The 15,704-nt window shown below is 44.2% G+C and overlaps 1 protein-coding gene across 1 annotated transcript in view; it reads left to right on the forward strand.

The window, feature by feature from the left end:
• Positions 1-472: 472 nt before the first annotated feature.
• Positions 473-15,704, forward strand: part of LOC311111363 (liprin-beta-2-like) — a 43,090-nt gene continuing 27,858 nt past the window's right edge. Inside the window, exons 1-5 of the mRNA XM_084154080.1 lie at positions 473-805; positions 11,058-11,189; positions 14,213-14,305; positions 15,167-15,278; positions 15,510-15,542. Of these exons, the coding sequence (XP_084010206.1) occupies positions 794-805; positions 11,058-11,189; positions 14,213-14,305; positions 15,167-15,278; positions 15,510-15,542 (382 nt within the window). The 5' untranslated portion in view covers positions 473-793. The remainder of the gene's footprint in view (positions 806-11,057; positions 11,190-14,212; positions 14,306-15,166; positions 15,279-15,509; positions 15,543-15,704) is intronic.

Raw genomic sequence — 15,704 nt, forward strand, 5'->3', positions numbered from 1 at the left:
GTATATATATATATATATGTGTGTGTGTGTACACTAGTTCTCAGGGCTGTTGAGTAAGGGCTTTTCTACAGTCAGGTCCAGACTTGCTGGCTACAACACACCTCTGTTTGTTGGCAGGTGTGATGTCTTGTTGTTGCGTAAAGGTCTCATGTACACACTAACACGTTCCTCCACTAAACTCAACCTTATTGGCTGGTTGAGCCCTGCCTTTTGTAACCTTTTGCTAGTTCTCAACAGCTTTATCTATATCATGAGTAGGGCAGAGCCGGCCTGATGAGCTGAACTGAGAAAAAGGACAAAGAGTCATTCATTCAGCTTTGGAAATATTTGCACTGTGTAATCTGGCAGTGTGAAAGGTATATCAATTAAGGAGCTGATATGTTGTGAAACGGATGGCAGGCAGAGAGAGTTGATTTTAATGACTTTGAGAAAGTGCATGTGGATGTTTGGGTTAGATAACTTCCCAGGTCTGGAGGAGTAAAGGGTGGAGCCAGGAAAAGGGGAAGAAGGGAGAGAGGGAAGGCGGGAGCAAAGGGAGAGAGGGAGAAAGAGAGTGTGGGAATGAAGGATGAACAGAGGTCAAGGGGGTTAACAACATTGAAAGGAGGGGGTCAGAAATGTTGAAGTATTGCTGTCTACTCGTGTGACTGAGTTTCTCCTCCATTCCACACACACACACACACACACACAGGTGAGCGTTCTGACAGACCAGGTGGAAGCTCAGGGAGTAAAGATCAGTGATCTGGAAAGTTCTCTGGAGGAACACCAACACAAGCTCAACTCTACAGAAGAGATGCTGCAGCAGGTAAGGACCTCACACACTGGTGCTCTTCCATTCAAACAAACCTTCGAACCTCAACCTTATTCACAGTCTCAGTTTAGACTGGCTTTAGTATGATATCAACTTCCTCGTTTTGCATGGTTACCAGGTTCACTTCCATATGTAAAGTTCCCTTTTCTATTCAAACTGGGATCTGAATCACAGCAACACAAATATTATGCCTTCTCCCTTAGACTAACATCTTGACATTTGCTTTATGTATGTAAAACGCTTTCATGTACTACTTTGTATTTTAAGACTAGCGCACATCCAAGGCAAAAACCTCCTCATACACTGGCTTATATTCAGTCCCTTAGTAGACTAGATTTAGACATGCTCTGTCTCCTAGCAGACTGTCTAGACATGCTGAGTCTCATGGTAGACTGCCTCCTAGAGAGTCTAGCTTCCCAGGAGGAAATTCCTCCCCGAGATTCCAGTGAGCTGGGCTCTAGATCTCTGTGACAACCCAAATATTTAGGGCGGTCTGTTCCCATCCAGGACTGACTCTTGGAGTGGAGCGGCCATCTGCTCTGCTCAAGGGCTGGTCTGGTCTGCTCTGTCTGGGCAGGTGTGCACAGGACCAGGACCGTAGTCAGTCACACCCCTAACCACCCAGATGAGGTCGGACACATCGCCTCAGGCTGGGAGAGAGGGAGGGTTGGAAAGAAGGAGTGAAGGGACAGAGAATGATAGAGAGAGAGAGAGAGAGAGAGAGAGAGAGAGAGAGAGAGAGAGAGAGAGAGAGAGACAGAGAGAGAGCTCAAAGACATTGCTCCTGCATTTTTAACAAAAAATATAGATTTAGAGTTAGATAAAGTAGGATTTTTTGGCAGGGACATATACAGGATGCTACCCTCCACAACATAACCTTCATTCCAAACCAAAACTCCAAACCTACAAGCTGATTTTGGACGGAATTACCTGGAAAGCTTTCTACTACCAAGGATTACTATTCTCAAACTATACAGCAAATGCTCTGGCAAACAAACAGAAACCTGAAAACACCATCCAACCTGGAACAGAGTGAGTAATGTTTATTATGAAGCTATTTTTCACTTTCAAAAACCAAGAAGAAAAATACATTACAATGATATCTTTTATTTTATAAGGACTGAATGCTAAGGCTACCAAGCTTAAACTTGCTTTTACAAAGAGATACAATTTCAATTAGCACTGACGTGTGAAGTGAGAGGTGTCAAAGCCCCTGAGCCCAACAATGGCAGGAGAGTCGTACAGTCTACCCCAACCAAATGGAGAGGCCTTAGAAGCACCCCCCCACTGTTCAGAGGTCATTAAAATACAGTACCCTCTGAATGTAAAAAACGACAAGACACGAAAAGAGTACAAATTGAAACTTCTTTTGGGGAACAGGAGACACTTTTTGCTGATTTGTATAAAAATGGGAACATAAGCAACCTTATCTTCCACACAGACCATCCCCTGGCATGGCACAGTGCTATACTAGCACACTACCCCTCTGTTAAGAGGGGGGGTGTTAGCGACGGGTGGAAACTCAGGATACTGGACAACGAGGACTCTGAGTCGTCTAATATTAATCTCTATAAATCTGGAACCATTTTGGTTCAAGGCAACACCAAACAGTTCCAGCTGGACTTTCACCTAATCAAAGAAATAGCTCAGCAGGAGAAGCTCTCCCTTGAGAAAGATACCCCTACCCCGAGCGGGTCAGACCAGACCTCTTCATTAAATAACCCCACAGAGCAACCCCAAGCAGAAAGTCAACTTCCCAGCACAGAGTACTACTCCCTCATTGAAATGAAGGATAAATTCACCCAGCTGGAGGTAAGGCAGGTGGAGCTGGAACAGCAGGTGAACACACTCCAGTCAGCACAGACCCAGACAACAGTCACGCACAACAACACCCCCTTAACTAGACCTGGAGAGCTGCAGGTAGAGAGAGACATGTCTGCACTCTGGACTGTGGTGAGACAACATCAACAGGAGAAAGAGCAGGAGCAGGAGAAGAACAGAGCACTAGAGGAGAGGATCAGAGTGCTGGAGGAGAAGGTGAGAACGATGACGGGTGACATAGAACAACCCATTAGAGAGCCGGCCACCCCCGCAGAGAAGCCAGCAGAACAGCCCACTTCAGATCCTGGCCAAAGTCTCGACACCGCAGCAGAACAGTACACCCTAGACCCTGACCATAGCCTCGACATCACACACAGACAAACAAATGAAGAACCCCAAGCCCAGGGGATCCCAACCCCTCTGAGCAACCCCCCCGTCAGACACCCTGATAGCCCTCATGACGACCCCCCCACACCCACTGAGGACATACACAAGCCACAGATTGTACTCCTTATGGACTCAAACGGGAAATACATACAAGAAAATAAACTTTTTCCAAAACACACAGTGTCTAAACTCTGGTGTCCAAACACCCAGCGCGCCCTAGACCTTCTGTCTGAGGACCGACTAGGATCACCTAGCCACATAATAATACACACAGGCACAAACGACCTGAGAACACAGCAGGAAAGGGTGGCCACATCACTCAAGGGAGTGATAGAAAAAGCTTATTCTACTTTCCCCAACGCACAAGTGGTTATCTCAACCCTGTTACCACGAAAAGACTTCTACCCTGCTACCATACAGCGGGTAAACGCAAGTATTTCCCGTGACTGTGCATCAAAACCAAATGTCTACCTGGCCCACCACTCCACCCTGGACGTGAACAGCCTTTATGACCAGGTCCACCTATACAAGGCAGCAGTGCCCACCTTCGCCCGGACCCTAAAGGATATCGCCCTCAACCGCAGACCCAACACCTCACACAGGAGCAACAGATCAACAGACACCCCGCCCAGACCAGCGAGACACTCTCCCAGACCTGCGGGACCCCCCCCAGGACCTACACATAGAGGACCCCCGCAGAGAGGACCTACATCCAGACCACAGCACCATCAACCACATCTACACCCCCACCAATTAACTCCCCCCCAAGTCAACCATGCCCACACCCCATTTAGGCCCCCTCAGATCAGACCTATGCCCCTCCTACCCACCCCAAGCCCCCCACTCCCACAAAGAGGGCCTCAACATGAAAGTCACACATACGCCCAGGCCGTGAGCAGGCAAACAGGCCCAACACCCACTCTTACACTAGCCCAAGCCAATGGCATGTACCAGATGCTCAGCAGGCTCTGCTCACAATTACTGGCCTGAGGCCAAACCACACAACCAACAACATTAGACACTATGGAACACAAAGCCTTCACTATTTCATCCTGGAATATCCAAGGCCTGAGGTCATCTGCCTTTGGCCTAAAGAGCAGGAATCTGGACTTCACCAAAGAAATCGGAAATACAGACATTGTCATCCTACAAGAAACATGGTATAGAGGAGACGGACCCACTGGTTGCCCTCTAGGTTACAGAGAGCTGGTAGTCCCATCCACCAAACTACCAGGTGTGAAACAGGGAAGGGACTCAGGGGGTATGCTAATTTGGTATAGAGCAGACCTAACTTACTCTATTAAATTAATCAAAACAGGAACATTTTACATTTGGTTAGAAATTCAAAAGGAAATTATCTCAACTGAGAAAAATGTCCTCCTGTGTGCTACCTATATCCCCCCACTAGAATCCCCATACTTTAATGAAGACAGTTTCTCCATCCTGGAGGGGGAAATCAATCACTTCCAGACCCAGGGACATGTACTAGTCTGTGGCGACCTAAATGCCAGAACTGGACAAGAACCTGACACCCTCAGCACACAGGGGGACAAACACCTACCTGGAGGTGACAGCATTCCCTCCCCCATATGCCCCCCTAGGCACAACTACGACAACATAACCAACAAAAACGGGTCACGACTCCTGCAGCTCTGTCGCACACTGGGTATGTACATAGTCAATGGTAGGCTTCGAGGGGACTCCTATGGTAGGTACACCTATAGCTCATCTCTTGGCAGTAGTACTGTAGACTACTTTATCACTGACCTCAACCCAGAGTCTCTCAGAGCGTTCACAGTCAGCCCACTGACACCCCTATCAGACCACAGCAAAATCACAGTCTACTTGAACAGAGCAATACTCAATCATGAGGCATCAAAGCCAAAGGAACTGAATAATATTAAGACATGCTATAGATGGAAGGAAAGTAGTGTTGAAACCTACCAAAAAACAATTAGGAAACAACAAATTCAATCCATTCTAGACAACTTCCTGTACAAAACATTCCACTGTAATAGTGAAGGTGTAAACTTGGCAGTAGAAAACCTAAACAGTATATTTGACCTCTCAGCTTCCCTATCAAATCTAAAAATCTCTAACAGAAAACCAAAGAAAAGTAATAACAGTGATAAATGGTTTGATGAAGAATGCAAAAACCTAAGAAAGAAATTGAGAAACCTATCCAACCAAAAACATAGAGACCCAGAAAACCTGAGCCTACGCCTTCACTATGGTGAATCACTAAAACAATACAGAAATACACTACGGAAAAAGAAGGAACAGCATGTCAGAAATCAGCTCAATGTAATTGAAGAATCCATAGACTCTAACCACTTCTGGGAAAATTGGAAAACACTAAACAAACAACAACACGAAGAGCTATCTATCCAAAACGGAGATGTATGGGTAAACCACTTCTCCAATCTTTTTGGCCCTATAACAGAGAACAAACAGCAAAAAAATATACATGATCAAATGCAAATCTTAGAATCAACTATTAAAGACTACCAGAACCCACTGGATTCTCCAATTACATTGAATGAACTACAGGACAAAATACAAACCCTCCAACCCAAAAAGTCCTGTGGTGTTGATGGTATCCTCAATGAAATGATAAAATATACAGACCACAAATTTCAATTAGCTATACTTAAACTCTTTAACATCATCCTTAGCTCTGGCATCTTCCCCAATATTTGGAACCAAGGACTGATCACCCCAATCCACAAAAGTGGAGACAAATTTGACCCCAATAACTACCGTGGGATATGCGTCAACAGCAACCTTGGGAAAATCCTCTGCATTATCATTAACAGCAGACTAGTTCATTTCCTCAGTGAAAACAATGTACTGAGCAAATGTCAAATTGGCTTTTTACCAAATTACCGTATGACAGACCACGTATTCACCCTGCACACCCTAATTGACAAACAAACAAACCAAAACAAAGGCAAAGTCTTCTCATGCTTTGTTGATTTCAAAAAAGCTTTTGACTCAATTTGGCATGAGGGTCTGCTATACAAATTGATGGAAAGTGGGGTTGGGGGAAAAACATACGACATTATAAAATCCATGTACACAAACAACAAGTGTGCGGTTAAAATTGGCAAAAAACACACACATTTCTTTCCACAGGGCCGTGGGGTGAGACAGGGATGCAGTTTAAGCCCCACCCTCTTCAACATACAGTGGGGAAAAAAAGTATTTAGTCAGCCACCAATTGTGCAAGTTCTCCCACTTAAAAAGATGAGAGAGGCCTGTAATTTTCATCATAGGTACACGTCAACTATGACAGACAAAATGAGGAAAAAAAATCCAGAAAATCACGTTGTAGGATTTTTAATGAATTTATTGGCATATGATGGTGGAAAATAAGTATTTGGTCAATAACAAAAGTTTCTCAATACGTTGTTATATACCCTTTGTTGGCAATGACACAGGTCAAACGTTTTCTGTAAGTCTTCACAAGGTTTTCACACACTGTTGCTGCTATTTTGGCCCATTCCTCCATGCAGATCTCCTCTAGAGCATTGATGTTTTGGGGCTGTCGCTGGGCAACACAGACTTTCAACTCCCTCCAAAGATTTTCTATGGGGTTGAGATCTGTAGACTGGCTAGGCCACTCCAGGACCTTGAAATGCTTCTTACGAAGCCACTCCTTCGTTGCCCGGGCGGTGTGTTTGGGATCATTGTCATGCTGAAAGACCCAGCCACGTTTCATCTTCAATGCCCTTGCTGATGGAAGGAGGGTTTCACTCAAAATCTCACGATACATGGCCCCATTCATTCTTTCCTTTACACGGATCAGTCGTCCTGGTCCCTTTGCAGAAAAACAGCCCCAAAGCATGATGTTTCCAACCCCATGCTTCACAGTAGGTATGGTGTTCTTTGGATGAAACTCAGCATTCTTTGTCCTCCAAACATGACGAGTTGAGTTTTTACCAAAAAGTTATATTTTGGTTTCATCTGACCATATGACATTCTCCCAATCCTCTTCTGGATCATCCAAATGCACTTCAGACGGGCCTGGACATGTACTGGCTTAAGCAGGGGGACACGTCTCGCACTGCAGGATTTGAGTCCCTGGCGGCGTAGTGTGTTACTGATGGTTGGCTTTGTTACTTTGGTCCCAGCTCTCTGCAGGTCATTCACTAGGTCCCCCCGTGTGGTTCTGGGATTTTTGCTCACCGTTCTTGTGATCATTTTGACCTCACGGGGTGAGATCTTGCGTGGAGCCCCAGATCGAGGGAGATTATCAGTGGTCTTGTATGTCTTCCATTTCCTAATAATTGCTCCAACAGTTGATTTCTTCAAACCAAGCTGCTTACCTATTGCAGATTCAGTCTTCCCAGCCTGGTGCAGGTCTACAATTTTGTTTTTGGTGTCCTTTGACAGCTCTTTGGTCTTGGCCATTGTGAAGTTTGGAGTGTGACTGTTTGAGGTTGTGGACAGGTGTATTTTATACTGATAACAAGTTCAATCAGGTGCCATTAATACAGGTAACGAGTGGAGGACAGAGGAGCCTCTGAAAGAAGAAGTTACAGGTCTGTGAGAGCCAGAAATCTTGCTTGTTTGTAGGTGACCAAATACTTATTTTCCACCATAATTTGCAAATAAATTCATTAAAAATCCTACAATGGGATTTTCTGGATTTTTTTTCCTCAATTTGTCTGTCATAGTTGACGTGTACCTATGATGAAAATTACAGGCCTCTCTCATCTTTTTAAGTGGGAGAACTTGCACAATTGGTGGCTAACTAAATACTTTTTTTCCCCACTGTATATATCAACGAATTGGCGAGGGCACTAGAACAGTCTGCAGCACCCGGCCTCACCCTACTAGAATCTGAAGTCAAATGTCTTCTGTTTGCTGATGATCTGGTGCTTCTGTCACCAACCAAGGAGGGCCTACAGCAGCACCTAGATCTTCTGCACAGATTCTGTCAGACCTGGGCCCTGACAGTAAATCTCAGTAAGACAAAAATAATGGTGTTCCAAAAAAGGTCCAGTTGCCAGGACCACAAATACAAATTCCATCTAGACACCGTTGCCCTAGAGCACACAAAAAACTATACATACCTCGGCCTAAACATCAGCGCCACAGGTAACTTCCACAAAGCTGTGAACGATCTGAGAGACAAGGCAAGAAGGGCCTTCTATGCCATCAAAAGGAACATAAAATTTGACATACCAATTAGGATCTGGCTAAAAATACTTGAATCAGTTATAGAACCCATTGCCCTTTATGGTTCTGAGGTCTGGGGTCCGCTCACCAACCAAGAATTCACAAAATGGGACAAACACCAAATTGAGACTCTGCATGCAGAATTCTGCAAAAACATCCTCCGTGTACAACGTAAAACACCAAATAATGCATGCAGAGCAGAATTAGGCCAATACCCGCTAATTATCAAAATCCAGAAAAGAGCCGTTAAATTCTATAACCACTTAAAAGGAAGCGATTCCCAAACCTTCCATAACAAAGCCATCACCTACAGAGAGATGAACTTGGAGAAGAGTCCCCTAAGTAAGCTTGTCCTGGGCCTCTGTTCACAAACACAAACAGACCCCACACAGCCCCAGGACAACAACAACTACAACAACAACACAATTAGACCCAACCAAATCATGAGAAAACAAAAAGAGAATTACTTGACACATTGGAAAGAACAAACAAAAAAACAGAGCAAACTAGAATGCTATTTGGCCCTAAACAGAGAGTACACAGTGGCAGAATACCTGACCACTGTGACTGACCCAAACTTAAGGAAAGCTTTGACTATGTACAGACTCAGTGAGCATAGCCTTGCTATTGAGAAAGGTCGCCGTAGGCAGACCTGGCTCTCAAGAGAAGACAGGCTATGTGCACACTGCCCACAAAATGAGGTGGAAACTGAGCTGCACTTCCTAACCTCCTGCCAAATGTATGACCATATTAGAGACACATATTTCCCTCAGATTACAGCGATCCACAAAGAATTCGAAAACAAACCCAATTTTGATAAACTCCCTTATCTACTGGGTGAAAAACCACAGTGTGCCATCACAGCTGCAAGATTTGTGACCTGTTGCCACAAGAAAAGGGCAACCAGTGAAGAACAAACACCATTGTAAATACAACCCATATTTATGTTTATTTATTTTCCCATTTGTACTTTAACTATTTGCACATTGTTACAACACTGTATATATACATAATATGACATTTGAAATGTCTTTATTCTTTTGAAACTTCTGAGTGTAATGTTTACTGTTAATATTTATTGTTTATTTCACTTTTGTTTACTATCTACTTCACTTGCTTTGGCAATGTTAACACACGTTTCCCATGCCAATAAAGCCCTTAAATTGAATTAGAATTGAATTGAAATTGAATTGAGAGAGAGAGAGAGAGAGAGAGAGAGAGAGAGAGAGAGAGAGAGAGAGAGAGAGAAAGGGAAGAGAAAAGGTGTAAAGGGACAAGGAGAGAGTAAATGAACTGAGAGAAAGAAGTAGTGAGAGAGAAAGAAGGGTGGGAGGGAGTGGAAGAGAAAGGGGGAGTGCTCTGTCATCAGTAGAGGTGGTGCGTCCATGTCTTCCACTCCTGTGAGGTGCAGTATAGTTCAGGCTCAGAGTAGACATGGAAACTCAGTCAGAATCAAGGATCCTCTTTTCAACTGAGCTAAGATAACTTAATGACAGCGACATCTTTAGCCTTCATGCATGAAAAGGACAATCGTCAGTCCATACAAACTGGAAAATGAGGTAGGACAAACTTAGCATGCTTGTAAGCATTTTTGCTACAGTATATCATCCTTCCAAGGAGAGGCTTTCAACTGCTCCAAAGTTTCCCCTAAAAAATTCTGTATACCATGCAGACTTTGTTAGACTGTCTTCAAATGCCTTCATTGCATTTCATTTGGTAGCCATTGCAAAGGCAACGGCAACCTGGGGCAAATTCATTACTTTGATTCTGTTGCAAACAGTTTATTTAGCAGAAGCAAAAGGAATGAAACAGGGAGGGACCTACCTGAATTTGTCCAATAGAAACTTTAGTTTTGCTCTGTTTGTTTCCTTCTGGTTCTTAAACGGTAAACAGTTTCTGTAACGAATACACCCCTGGTTATCTCTGTACAGCAGGGTTGATCTGAAGGGCCGGGTTTGTTTCCTTGAGACGTGGTCATTATGAGGCTTTGGACATGAGCCGCAAATCTCTTACTAGTGACACAGCTCTAATATTTTCAATGTGCACTCTCCCAGAAACATCCCAGAAACCCAACCCTTTTCTCTTCAAAAAAGTTAAATGTTTTAATGCCAATGTTGGACTGCCTCAGTGCTTTGGATATTTTCTTTGGACCTTTCTAAGGCTGCGTTTACACAGGCAGCCCAGTTATGATATTATTTTCACTAATTGGTCTTTTGACCAATCACATCAGATCTTTTCACATCAGATCTTTTTCAGAGCTGCTCTGATTGGTCAAAACACCAATTAGTGAAAAGAAGATCAGAATTGGGCAGCCTCTGAGACTTTGCACCTGCCTGAAATCAACCTAATTATCTATTGAGTGAAATTAGGACTTTCAAAGCAGACAGTTTTTCTGATAAAGAGGGATAATTAGTGGCCCAGGCAAGGTCCTAATCAGCATCATGTTTGATTGATAGCAATCGTCATTCAAATAGGAAGGCACTTGCTGAGCCTCTACAGTACTTCTATTTGTTGTTGTTGTATGGAAGCTGTGCAGGGTTCTGTGGACTCTTTCATGCTCGCCTCTGCATGCTCTGTGCTTCTGTGTCTGCCTGTGAGAGGGGCAGTAAAAATAGTGCCCAGAGGCTGTGTATATTTAGCCATGTGGACAGCAGAGGGTTTGTCTGACTTTGAGAGAACTGAGCAGAGCTAGACGGTAACTTCTTTAGTGTCCAGAGTAGAAGTTCTGTTTGGGCTTGGTCTGTCTTGTGTGTGTGTGTGTGTGTGTGTGTGTGTGTGTGTGTGTGTGTGTGTGTGTGTGTGGTCTCTAACCATTTGTATGATTGGTGTGTTAACACGTCTCATCTGGTGGCAGGAGTTCCTTAGCAGGACGTCACTGGAGAGTCATAAGTTGGATCTGATGGGAGAGGTGTCCTACCTGAAACTAAAGCTGGTGGACATGGAGGAGAAACAGAATCATGGAGTAGAGAGGCAGCACAAAGCAGAGGTAAGGACACACACGCACAAACAAGGAGGGGTGATGAGTGTAATTCTAAGCTTAGGTATGATTGAGGCGGTCAGAGTTGAGTCCCTGAGACAGATTGTAGCATGTCTGTGATTTCAACTGACAGTTTGCTTTTTTTAGAATAATGTTGAGCTTAAACAAGTATAGGGAAGTTGAATTCCATCAGGACTTTTTCTAAGGGGGTTTGTTTATTTCACATCCCTTGTGATGTATCTCTGTTTAGTAAAGTGAGCTTTGCTCTGAAATGACAGGAGTGCATGTAGAAGTCCTGTTCATGTTTTGGGAGACCCAACCATGTAGTCAGCTGCTGACTTTTTGACAATCATAAACCTACTCTAAAGACAGAGTAAAATGTACTATACCCTCTTCCTGGACTACCTAAGAATGAAACTACTCTCCATGGAGTCATAGCTCTGTGTTTTAGTTCAACCTGAAATGTATGTTTGCTGAAGCCCATGTGGTATGTTGGGTTACCTACATCCATTACCACATGTAATACCACGGTAAGGGCCAACATTTTCCTCAGAACTATTGCAAAACTTGACACAGTAACGTATGTAGTTACCATCAAAACATGGCTTGTCAAAGAGCCTTTGTGCCCCAGAGTACACAGGAAGCGGCACAGGTCCTAATCCAGGCACTTGTCATCTCCCGTCTGGATTACTGCAACTCGCTGTTGGCTGGGCTCCCTGCCTGTGCCATTAAACCCCTACAACTCATCCAGAATGCCGCAGCCCGTCTGGTGTTCAACCTTCCCAAGTTCTCTCACGTCACCCCCCTCCTCCGCACACTCCACTGGCTTCCAGTTGAAGCTCGCATCCGTTACAAGACCATGGTGCTTGCCTATGGAGCAGTGAGGGGAACGGCACCTCCGTACCTTCAGGCTCTGATCAGTCCCTACACCCGAACGAGGGCATTGCGTTCATCCACCTCTGGCCTGCTGGCTCCCCTTCCTCTGCGGAAGCATAGTTCCCGCTCAGCCCAGTCAAAACTGTTCGCTGCTCTGGCACCCCAATGGTGGAACAAGCTCCCTCACGACGCCAGGACAGCGGAGTCACTCACCACCTTCCGGAGACATTTGAAACCCCACCTCTTTAAGGAACACCTGGGATAGGATAATGTAATCCTTCTACCCCCCCCCCCCCCCCCCCCCCCCAAAAAAAAAAAAAATATATATATATAATTGTAAAGTGGTTATCCCACTGGCTATAGGGTGAATGCACCAATTTGTAGTCGCTCTGGATAAGAGCGTCTGCTAAATGACGTAAATGTGCCCTTGAGCAAGGCACTTAACCCTAATTGCTCCTGTAAGTCGCTCTGGATAAGAGCGTCTGCTAAATGACTAAAATGTAAAATGTACATCCTGTCCTATGTAAAGCCGTGCTGGCATGATGGATGACTGGGTAAACCTGAGGGTGAGTAGGCTTTAACTCAGCGACAGGTTTAACGTTTCAGTCTAAAGTCCTGATGTTGTTGAAATCATGACTGGCCCATTGTATGAGCTGCAGAGGAAGGTGGTTAGTGTTAAATGAGGCGATCCCACCCCCCTTTCAAGACCGGGTAGCATAACACTTTAGACAGGAAATTATCCATACCTGTGGTTTGTAATGTAGAGGATGTTCATTAAATTGGACAAAAATGGGATTCTAGGTTTAGTAATGTAAGGACATGTGTTGCAATAGTCTCTTTCTACTCTGGTCATGTATACACTACTTTCCCTATAACAGCTGTCTGGAGAGAATGACACATCTGCTTTGAACATTCCACTGATGTGTGACCATTCAAGCATACACAAATGAATATGCACACACACACACTTTGGAGGCCTCCCTGCAGTGGAGTGGAGTAACTAAGCTCATGGTTATATATAGCTGTGGACAGCACTCCATATATCTGTCATATTCTCTATACTGGACACCATGTGATAATTCCACAGTCCAGGCATAGCTCTATGGTTGTTTACTCTAAATATGAGAACATGCCCTGCTCTAATGGACTAGACTCTGTTCCTCTGTGCGTGATTAGGTACCTCTTATTCTCACTCAAGTAGGTCAATAACATATTTACCCTGGCCAGACGACTAATTCACAGGCCCGGAGTGTGTGTTTAGACATAGCAGAGCTGTGTTTCTTATTGTGGTTCACTCTGACATATAAACCCAAATCACTGTGCGTCTTAAAACTGCTTTAAACATTCCATCTGTTACTTTATTAACTAAATGGGTATAGAAAATGTAGTTAGTATATCGTTGAGGAACACCACACAATTCTTCCCTCTCTTATTTTCCTTCCTTCTCTGTCTCCCCTCTGTGTGTCAGAGTGTAGTGAACTTGATTAGTGAGCTGCAGGAGCAGATGTGTAGGTTTCAGCAGGAGATCAATAGCAGGATCCAGGAGAGAACTGGACAGGCTGACAGCAGCCCACAGGAGGCCCGCGACACTGTATCGATGGAGGCCCAAAACCCAGACCAGGGGCTTGCCTGTGATGGTAGCCCAGAGGAGGTGCATGACAGTGGGCTGGAGGTGCCTCCTGACAGGCCTGACGTGATCCCATTCCCAGGCGTGGAGAAAAGCTCCAGTACTTCTGAGGAGCAGTGCTGCTGTGGAGGAGAGGGTGTAGGCAGAAAATGTCTGCATGACATTTGACTCTAAGCATGTAGTCGTCCCATCACTCAGTGTATGGAATGATCCCAAGGCTCTGACACTTAAAACTGTGCTTGCACTAAGGAACCCCTCACCACTACACTTAGACATACATAGTTCATGAGACCTAAACCCAATGCAATCCCGAGAAGTGTGTGTGTATATAAGGGGGTTGATGCATGCACTGTACTGCATCATATTTAAGAGGCATTTTCATTGTGGTGTTGTGAGAATAGTTTGCAGATAGAACCCAGGTACTCATGGACTAATTGATAGTCTTTCCAGACTATTAAACAATTCATTATCTGTTGTATATTTGTGAAAATGATGTTTATAAGTTGTATCTCCTCATCAATGTCCCCAGGTCATACTTCAAGAGCTCAGACTTCTCAAGGAGAAAGTTGACTATCTTGAAGACCAGAAGTCCCAGTATGAGAGGAGACTCAAAGCAACAAAGGTAAAACAAACACACATTAGCCTACCTCATCTCCTGTTATGTCTAGACTGTACTAGTAGTGTCCATATTCCTCTGCTAACTGCAGCTTTCCTAAACTCTGTCCAATCTGCTTTTCTGCCCAGTTAAATGAGTAATTCCCAAAAGCTTATTTTCTTAACAAATCTGCGGACAATTTTCTTTTTAAAAATAATTTAAATGGTGGTACAGTCCCTTCGTGGTGGTTTCTCTTGGCGGCTATACAATACCTTGGTGCACACCCCATTCTCTCTACCTGGCTCACTCTTTCACTCCCCTGCATTCTCTCTACCTCTCAATTTCTCTTTTCCTGTACCTCTTCATTGAGCTATTTTTAACTTTCACTCGCTTCATGTCTCCCATCTGCTTTTTGTTCATTATGTCTTAACTTCAGTCACTGCTACTGTAACAAAGCTTTCCCTAAAATGACAATTCTTTACAATATTCTCAGGCTTAAAAGTGTGGTCATGTTGGTTGCAGTGCCTTGTTGTGTTACTGTGAACTTCAGTGTGCCCTGTAGAAAACATATAGCCTGCTCTGGAAAGTTGAACCAGCCAAATAATGTATATATCTGCTTTAGTGTTCAGGCTTGAGTGTGTTTTTTTTTAAGCATTTTACTGCTCCTGCTATAACATCTGCTAAACTGTGTATGCCACCAATAAACTTTGATTTGACTTAGTCTCCAACAGCTGTGTGTGTGTGGAACCATGTGGAGGTTTTTGTTATGAATGTGTGGACTTAAACTTAGTTTGTCATTGTGTGTTGTTTTTCATCTTTCTGAGAGTAGAAGTGTGTTTTTAGCTTATGCATGCTCCTGATCTTACCCCATCCCCCTATCACACACAGGCAGAGATATCAGACCTCCAGCAGCTCCTGCTCAGTAAGAATGCTGAGATAGACAGCCTGCACACACAGCTCCTGGCCAGACCACCACTGTCCACTGAGACCTCAGAGAGAGGTAAACACACAAACACTTCTTCCAACCTGCAACACTTTTTAATACAGGGTTTGTTATTCTGCAATGAAGGGGTTGTATGTTCTTTCTTGGCTACTAGTCTGTATCCATTTTTGTCACTCATGGATCAATAACATGCTGCAACAGTGGTAGCAAAAGGTGTGTGTGCCTGCATGGGAGTGTAGTGTCTAACAATGGTTCTCTCTCTCCACCTTGCATCATTTCCACTGTTAGAGGATATGTACAGGAGAAGGCTCAACAACAAGAGTAAGCCTTTAACACTACTTAACAACTTTAACACATTGCTTTCAACCTCACCATCTTATCCCTTCCCTTAATGCACTCCTTTCCCACTGTCTTTCATACCCTGTTGTGGGGCTCCAAGAAAATTAAACCCAGGAATGGACCTTGGCTTCGTCTCTGGCTGTC

Source organism: Coregonus lavaretus, assembly GCF_964263955.1.
Source record: "Coregonus lavaretus genome assembly, chromosome: 37".
Taxonomy (NCBI): domain Eukaryota; kingdom Metazoa; phylum Chordata; class Actinopteri; order Salmoniformes; family Salmonidae; genus Coregonus; species Coregonus lavaretus.